Here is a 9301-nt window from a genome sequence, read left to right as displayed (position 1 = left end):
TTTCTTTGGCATGCTTTTCAAGATTATTGCAACTGCATCTTATCTCCAATCTTAGCATCTATGTCATCTAGCTGGGTCATGATGCTTTTCATTTTACTGTAAAAATGAGCCAAGGACTCATTAAAGTTCATTTCTAGACCAAAGAATTCAATGTTTAAGTAAAATTTTGAGTTCTTTTCCTCAACCTTGAACACAAGATTCAATGTATCCCATGCATCCTTTGAGTTTTCCTTAGATTCAATGTAGTGAATAACACTAGTGCCCATGTATAAACGAGTAAAAGTAACAATGATTGCTCATCTTTTTCAACCCACCCTTCAGTTAGTTCATCTGGAACATTTTTCTTATTGATTTTGCACAATTTCCTATGCATTAGAAAGTACTTCATATGTGTAGCCCCAGTGTGAAACCCTTCCCCATTGAACTTGTCTACATGCAAAGTGGTGCTTGTTGAATGTTGCCATAATGAGAAGGTCTTACCAATGAGCTTATGATGCTTCAATTAGGGAGTGTATATTCTCGTAGAACTTGGCAAATGTGGGTATTTTAAACAAAATGAAATGCAAGTAGTACATGTACTTTCAATTTTCAATTTTTATTTCTAGAGCTTCCTAAGGATAGCCCCGATGCAAAGTTAGTGCTTTTGATGTGTAAACCTTTTAAATTCAACCATAATTGGTCAATGGTATCCCCAATTTCACCCAATTACTTGTTAATTGCATGCTTAGTATCTAATATAGTGATTAGCAGGTTGAAAATTTGGAGTGTTCAACTGAGTTAACTAAAGTGCAATTTGATGGGGATTTTTGTATAGCCTTATTTCTCTTAAGAGAAACAAGGGAAAGAGCACAAGAATCATCTCAAAACATGCAAAAATCACTCAGATTTAGCAGAAAGGCCTCGACTCATATTGTGCTTGTTGTTGCAGTTTAATCGCTGGATCATTTGAAATGAGGCTTGGGGTTTGGATGGCTCATAGCATTGTATAACATCTACTAAGAGGAATTAGACGAATTGTGAGTAGAGAATAGAGAAAAATCAACTCTGTAAATTTGGGCCATAAGAGATGAGAAGAGCATAAGATGGGATTAGTGGAGCTAATGGGATATTAGTGCTAATATATGCTGAGATTAATACAATGGAGAGTTAGAGGAGCTCATGGGGTGAGAGGAAGCTCCGATGCCATGTTAAAATCCATGGTACCTTCACTAATGCATGTGGACTAAGCTAATCACATGCTAATGATGAGTGATTACACTAAGCTAAGGCGGATGGTGTCAATTGCACCCATCATGATGTGTATGTGCAATAGACTCAAATCAACTAGGTCCCAAGATAGATTATCTTGGACTTATACTAGAGAGACTTGAGATATGTGCAATGGCTTGTACTTTCATTGCTTCAAAATGACTCCTTTTATATGGGTAGAGTACAACTTTGCTTGTTCCACGTATGTGGGATAATCCAATTTTTTGGGTGGCTTCATGCTCACCTACTTACTCCCTGCCTCTACATGTGCTCTATGGCACCACACTTCTCAACATAGTCATCATGTGGTGACAAGTGAATTTGGAGGAACTAAAGGTATGCTTGATGGCATGAGTGCCTTTTTACATATTCACCTGGAGATTCTTGCCACTAGTTTCTTCTTATCCCTTAATTGCCACTCTCATCTCATTCTTGTGATCTTCTTTGTTTGAAGGATAAGCTAGTGTTGCCAACATTAAAATTATATCTCCTTTGCATCTCCAATGTTAAATGCTCTTAATGGCTCGAATATTGTCTTGCCTAACATGGTTCAAATCTTCATGGTGTTCAACCCTCATGCTACTATCATTTATCGAAGTAAATGAGAGGTCTTGATGTCCATAGTATGGATCTTTTCTTCTAAATTTCCTTTTACAATAGTTTGTTGCGCTATGCCAAAAAAATAAAGAACATGTAGCTTTCCTTGGTTAGTCTGATTCGTGCATGCGTGTGTGTGTGAGAGAGAGAGAGAGAGAGAATTTGTGTAGACAAATGTTTGGTGTGTGTAGATAAATGTCCTAGGTTTTGATGGAAAGTTCAATATGATTTACAATAGATAAGCTTGATGCATATATATAGGTAAATATTAGGGGTGTTGACTAAACTTCATTATTATTTACTACATCATATGTATCAAATATGTGATATAATCTATTAATGTGGTGAAAACTTAAAACAGATGGTAAGGTGGAGTTTTTTAAATAAAAACATATACGAGGCCTTACTTTACTTTGATCGTGATGGTTATTGAGCTGCTTTGCGTTTACTATGTAGCACGCTAATGTGTGCACTGAGAAGTTTGGGCCACGAGTCAACAGGCTATGTAGTGTGTGAAGGATAAGCTAGTGTTGTTTGTCAACATGAAAACTGTATCTCCTAACATGGCCCAAATCTTCATGGTGTTCAACCCTCCTGCTACTATCATCGATCAAAGTAAATGAAAGGTCTCTATGACCGTAGTATGGTTCTTTGCTTTTAAAAATCTTGTTACATTAGTTGGTTGCGACATGGCAAAAAAGTAAAGCATGTGGTGTACGTTTCCTTGGTTAGTTTGTTTTTGTGTGTGTGTGTGTGTGTGAGAGAGAGAGAGAGAGAGAGAGAGAGAGAATATGTGGTAGATAAATGTTGGGTGTTTTGATCGAAACATCAATATGATTTACCATTGGTAGATATTAGGTGTGTTGACTGAACTTCATTATTACTTACTATATCACATGTATTCAATAGGTGATGCAATCTATTAATGTGGTGAAAACTTAAAACAGATGGGAAGGTGGCGTCTTGAGGCAATTTTTGTAGACAAATGTTTGGTGTGTGTAGATAAATGTCCTAGGTTTTGATGGAAAGTTCAATATGATTTACAATAGATAAGCTTGATGCATATATATAGGTAAATATTAGGGGTGTTGACTAAACTTCATTATTATTTACTACATCATATGTATCAAATATGTGATATAATCTATTAATGTGGTGAAAACTTAAAACAGATGGTAAGGTGGAGTTTTTTAAATAAAAACATATACGAGGCCTTACTTTACTTTGATCGTGATGGTTATTGAGCTGCTTTGCGTTTACTATGTAGCACGCTAATGTGTGCACTGAGAAGTTTGGGCCACGAGTCAACAGGCTATGTAGTGTGTGAAGGATAAGCTAGTGTTGTTTGTCAACATGAAAACTGTATCTCCTAACATGGCCCAAATCTTCATGGTGTTCAACCCTCCTGCTACTATCATCGATCAAAGTAAATGAAAGGTCTCTATGACCGTAGTATGGTTCTTCGCTTTTAAAAATCTTGTTACATTAGTTGGTTGCGACATGGCAAAAAAGTAAAGCATGTGGTGTACGTTTCCTTGGTTAGTTTGTTTTTGTGTGTGTGTGTGTGTGAGAGAGAGAGAGAGAGAGAGAGAGAGAGAGAGAGAATATGTGGTAGATAAATGTTGGGTGTTTTGATCGAAACATCAATATGATTTACCATTGGTAGATATTAGGTGTGTTGACTGAACTTCATTATTACTTACTATATCACATGTATTCAATAGGTGATGCAATCTATTAATGTGGTGAAAACTTAAAACAGATGGGAAGGTGGCGTCTTGAGGCAATTTTTTAAAAAGTATACGAGTAACGAGACCTTAGCTTGCTTCGATCGTGAGCTGCTTCGCGTTTACTCTGTAGCACGCTAATGTGTGAACTGACAAATCCGGGCCACGAGTCAACCCGCTATGGAGTGCGTTATAGTATATCACGACGTAACCGGCTAATGTGTGAGCTGCTTGGCGTTTACTCTGTAGCACGCTAATGTGTGAACTGACAAATCAACCCGACCCGCTATGGAGTGATATCACGACATAAACGGCTACCGCAGAGAATCTCTACCAGCCTTGTGCGAATATGCGCGTGTCAATGATAGAAGACGTCAAGCACATGGAGCCAAAGGACCCGCCCAATCATTCTGTTGCTCGCATGGGAATTAGCGCATGGCAATTAGCAGATGTGGGTGAGCTACATAAGAGATCGCCTCGGAATCGCACCTCAGTGACCTCTTATCGGTTTCTGTTTTTCGCATCCCACGCACCTATAGCCATTGTTGCGTTTCCAGTAGTGACCTCGTTGCATCAGCGATTCGCTTATAATGCACAGCATAATGATGGGGCTTGCAGCAAATACACGCACTATGCTGCCGCTTGTTCTAACGCTCACGCTCTGCCTCATGATGGGCGCCCCTATTTCCCATGGCCAAGACTACCTGGAGCTGTCTGTCACCACGCCTCTCGACGATGGCTATCCCGAGGGCACGTCCTGGATCACCCTAATGGAGATGAACAGCGTGTCGGCGCTGGAACAGGGTTCTCCCGGTTACTTCTGGGGGGCGGTTCCGGCGAGCGCCGTGGAAGCCGCTTGCGGGATGATCGAGAGTGGCGTGCAGACAATCCCGGCCACAGTGACAGCTTACGGCGCCACCAACGCTTGGAATTTGCAAGTATGTGGAATTTTCTCATCGTGGCTTCATTGTAGTTATTCGTAAGAATATTCAGAACGTGCCTTAATTATTCCAGGTTATAGCGGTTGGTGGCTGTGACGCATCCTACAATTCCCCAGTGGGTGTGGAGATGGTCTTCAGCGACGACACGGGACGCATCAACGCTGTATGTTAATTTACGTTTCTGCTACAGCTTCGTATAACTTTACGTCGATGCTTATACGAATTAAATCTGCATGCCTGTAGCTCGTCTGCGATGATAACGCTCCCTCAATCGGCTGCGCCATGTACAACACAGGCGACGACATAATGAACCTGTACACGCAGGGCTCCAACTACTACAGCGACTACGGAGGCCGTCGCCGGCTCCTAGACAACTGTGCGGCCTCAGGTCTGCATGCTTGCTTAAGATAACCCTTAGATAGGCCATTGATCTTCTCGCCTTATAACTGCATTACACAATGGTTTGTGCAGGTGCTGTGAAGGGAGTCGTTGGGAGCGTTCTTTCCGTAGCCCCTTGCTTGACCACGGGTATCTTGGCACCCTTCTGTGCTATCGGAGTCGTGGGTGTGAATGCTGAAATCGGTGCTGCCGCTCAATGCGCCGCAGAAGCGGCCTCCAACTGCTTCAAAGGTACTAGCTAACCCTTGCACTGGGCACACTTTCACCTCAAGTGCTCTAAAGATAGCCCAATATTCAGTGTTCTGATTCGGCAACCTCCACAACGGTTCCCAACAGGAAATGCCTATGTGATCACACCCACAGGTGAGAAAAAATTGATGTCCGAGATCGCCATTGGAGACAAGGTATCAGCTCTCCCTCTCTCGCTCAATCAATCACACACACACCCTCTCTCTCTCTCTCTCTCTCTCTCTCTCTCTCTCTCACACACACACACATCCACACCCACACAATGACAGACAACGCTTTGACGTTATCTCAGGTTGGCGTTTGGAATAGAAAATTGGAGTTTAGCGATGTATATGCCATGGGTCACGCTGATGCAAATGCTTCATCAATCTTCGTCCAAATAAGCCTTCAATCGAGTGAACCTCCGTATGAATCGAGGATGCTTGAGCTTAGCCCACTACACTTTGCTATCACTAGCAGTGCTTCAGGTACACTATATCATAGGCATCCTCATTGAAAATGTTGAAGGGCTTCTACTCTCTGTTGTGAACTTTATGAAATCCATGCTACAAGCTGACATGCCCCTCTTAAACTTTAAATAATAATACGAATATCTTTCCATATTAAAGGGCAGTAGGAAATAGTAAGGAGGTATTAAATGTCATACTTTTAAGAGGGGGAACTAATCATACCTTCTTTGAAAATTTGACTCCAAGGAGCTTCAAAAGATCACTCAGGAGGCAATATCCTGTACAAGTATGCAAAAGATGTCTTGATCAACGATCGAATGTGGGTTTGGAATGAGTGGAGTGGTCGCTTCTCTCTTTACACTGTCACAGGTGCACTATGCTTTCTAATATTAAAAAAATTGTCCCCATATGAAGTCATAGACCAATATTGACATGGTGCATGCTCTCAACAACTTTCATAGGCCTTGGAATGGTAATTGAGAGAGGTCTCTTTAATCCCTTCACTCTCAAAGGCACAATCGTGGTAGATGATGTGGTGGCCTCTGTGCATAGTGATTGGTTCCTTGATGAGGTGTTCAGCATGACCAAACTTACAAACCTACTACCTTGGGTTTATCAAGTATGAGAGCCTTTTTTCCCCACGTTGATTTTTGTCTAAACGATTCTCATGTTGTGTACAATTTTTTATTGCATGTCCATTTCAAGAAGCCTAACCATGTATTTGTGTGTAGCAATGTTTGGCACCTGCCAGGATGATGTACTTTATTCTTGGAAGGAAACTCTATAGAAAAGGCTATAATCTTATGGATGTGTTCGTTGACATCCCACAATTTGGCACAAACTATGGAATGGAAGTCATGTTGTCTATGTTCACCTCCACCATACTCTTCATTTATTTTGTCAGACTCCAATTTCATAAAAGATGTTAGATTGGTGGATGTTGGTGGCAAGCTAATAGGAATTTACATGGGGATTACATGGCCATTGGCCATTGTATGATTATGATTTTTTTTTGACTTGTTGATCAATCACATAACTTCAATAAAGATACGATTTGCCATTTTGAAGTATGCACATCTACTGCCTAGTGATGGTATTTATTAGCTATTTGAAAGCACCTCTTTACTTCCAAATAGCTTGAAAATAGAAGTATTTAAGAGCTCTATGCGGTGAGGTGATGTGTCCCACATGGTGCAAGCCTACCGTTGTGGCTCAAGGCATGTCTCTCTCAATGATAATGAATATATCATTATGCTACTATCTAATTCTTTTTTAAAGCATTATTAAATGTAGTAGTTAAAAAATAATATAAACAAACTTACATATCTAAAAAACAAACTTAATTAATAAACAAGCACATGGTTTCATTATTAATTGATGCATTAAATTAACATGGAATCTTCTATTCATATAAGGACCTATTGCCAATGAGTAATAAATAGTAACGAACATGTAGGAGCCTATTGCCCTACGAGCAATAAATAGTCATGACCATGGAAGGGCCTATTGCCAACAAGCAATATATAGTCATGACCATGGAAGGGCCTATTGCCAACAAGCAATATACAGCCATGACCAAATTTTTGTTGTATCATGTCTCTACGTTTTTTATAAGGGTTGCGATTATGGAAACTACATGTAAATCTTTTTTTAAATATGACATACTAAGGAATAAAACACTGTATGGAAAATAGATACCTTCCAGCATTGGAATGTCACTCAAGAGATACCTGCCACCTCTGGAATGTCACCTAAGAGGTGCTTGTGCGTGTGTTGATCCAGATAAGAGAGAGGCATAAAAAGAGATAATGAGACTTTCTTAAAGTCTTATACGGTTCTTCTCTCTCTCTCTCTCTCTCTCTCTCTCTCTCTCTCTCTCTCTCTCTCTCTCTCTCTCTCTCTCAGGTGTGCATGAACAAGCACGCGCACACACATACGCACTCATGATTTTGTGTGAGCTCCTCAATTTTAAGTTTTAGGTTTTCTACATTCTCGTAGAAGGGCTTGCCAAATAATGGAGAGAAAACGGAGAAATAAAGCTTCCAATGGAGCCACTACTTTGAGATTATGGGGATAAGGTTGACTAGAGATGCTAAAAATCTTAATTATACCTAACGAAGCCTCTATTTTTTGCTAATGCTGAATTTTGAGAATGAAGTACTAACCTAGGTCTGATAACAAGATGAAAAAATGCATGATTTGAGGTGGCTAGGGAGTGTGTGAGGGTTGCAAGAGAGAGCTAAGGTGGATAAAAGATGAAGGAAGGCAACATTAGAGCATGATATCAACTCCAATATAAGTGATTAAGATATGAGTTATGGCTAATCAACACATCATGTTTTTTGCATTATGAGAATGATCTTGTTACATCAATTTGTAGCTCTAAGCTCTCCTTTACATGTTCTATGCACACTTGTGCCATTCATGTGTTCAAAAATGTTCACATGCCTTGTGCACCGTTACACCTTCCATGCGCCTACTTTTTGACCATTGACCACCTTCCATGTGCCCACTTTTTGACCATTGACCACCTTCCATCATGTGCCTACTTTTTGACCATTGACCACCTTTTATATTCATCCATTCACATGCCGTAATAACCTTATATTGCATCCAGAACAATTTCATAGCATTCTAATCTTCTTCTAGCTTATTCCCACATACATGTGACCCATATTCCAATTTCATAGCATTGTAATCTTCTTCTACCTTATTCCCACATACATGTGCCCCATACATGACATCACATGAAGAATATTTCAACACCACATGCATACTAGTTTGATTTTTTAGAGATTTATCTTCTCATAAGAACATTGTAACTAACTCATCAAACATAAGGATATTGGGGTTCTTAATCCATAAGCCAATGTGTGGATGCAAAACATTAGAATGAATATGGTAAAGGTGTGAGATTAGTAGACACTCATGAACTTTCTGGATCAATATGCCTCATCAATACATGCAAGTTTCTCCCTAAAATCTTTAATCCTTATGATAATTTCATCCATTAAAGCTTCCTCATTAATATGCCTGAACTCCAATTGCTTACAGAAGTATGCCACTGGTTCCTCATTATATACCTAGTAAAACGCAACAAGCACATATCCCAAGCTTGCTTGGTAGTTTTACATGCGCGATAATGAGGAATAATTCTCCACTTATACACGAGTGAGTATGAGAAATAATTCTCCTCTTAATAGAGAGTGACATGAATGCATGTGCATGTGCGTACCTCCTATCCCACTTAGCTTATTCCACTATGGAATCCATAGTTCCACTTGAAGTAGTATCGCTATCCAAAGTCCTCATATTATCATGTGCTGGTAAGATAGAGCATGCCTTAATGCTAATGATGACATGCCAAATCCCTTTGGAAATCAATACATGATGCATCATATATGACCACAACGGATAGTAGTCTCATCAAGCTTTTTCTCAACGTACATCTTTGCCTATCATTTCACACTACAAATAACTAATCTCTCTGATACAAAGTAAATATCCTAACTACTTTTTATAGATATCGTACCCAGATGGGGGATTTTTTTTTGGCGCATTTTCTAGAGAGCGCCTTTTGGGAATCCGGTGAGTATTTTCTAGCCGAGAACGTTTTAGGAATCGAGTGAGCGGATTCCAAAAAGATACCCTCCCCCCTCCATGAAGAGAGAGAGAGGGGCGAAGACAATTG

At 39.9% G+C, this 9301-nt stretch overlaps 1 protein-coding gene across 1 annotated transcript; it reads left to right on the top strand.

The window, feature by feature from the left end:
* The first annotated feature begins 3988 nt into the window (after nucleotides 1-3988).
* LOC147631044 (uncharacterized) lies at nucleotides 3989-5300 on the top strand. The gene is made up of 4 exons (XM_086809025.1): nucleotides 3989-4510; nucleotides 4587-4676; nucleotides 4757-4901; nucleotides 4985-5300. The coding sequence occupies exons 1-4, from the start codon at nucleotides 4163-4165 to the stop codon at nucleotides 5152-5154; spliced, it is 753 nt and encodes a 250-aa protein (XP_086665151.1). The 5' UTR covers nucleotides 3989-4162; the 3' UTR covers nucleotides 5155-5300.
* Nucleotides 5301-9301: the final 4001 nt, after the last annotated feature.

Source organism: Cibotium barometz, chromosome 15, assembly GCF_041138505.1.
Source record: "Cibotium barometz isolate CiBa-2024 chromosome 15, ASM4113850v1, whole genome shotgun sequence".
In the NCBI taxonomy this organism is placed as follows: domain Eukaryota; kingdom Viridiplantae; phylum Streptophyta; class Polypodiopsida; order Cyatheales; family Cibotiaceae; genus Cibotium; species Cibotium barometz.
This window is presented reverse-complemented; position numbering and strand designations above follow the sequence as displayed.

Excerpts from the sequence above, each read along its gene's own strand:
- LOC147631044 (XM_086809025.1), top strand. The coding sequence starts at position 4,163 with ATGCACAGCATAATGATGGGGCTTGCAGCAAATACACGCACTATGCTG. Across the intron at positions 4,511-4,586 it reads CCAACGCTTGGAATTTGCAA|GTTATAGCGGTTGGTGGCTG; the intron begins GTATGTGGAATT and ends TAATTATTCCAG. Across the intron at positions 4,902-4,984 it reads AGACAACTGTGCGGCCTCAG|GTGCTGTGAAGGGAGTCGTT; the intron begins GTCTGCATGCTT and ends TGGTTTGTGCAG.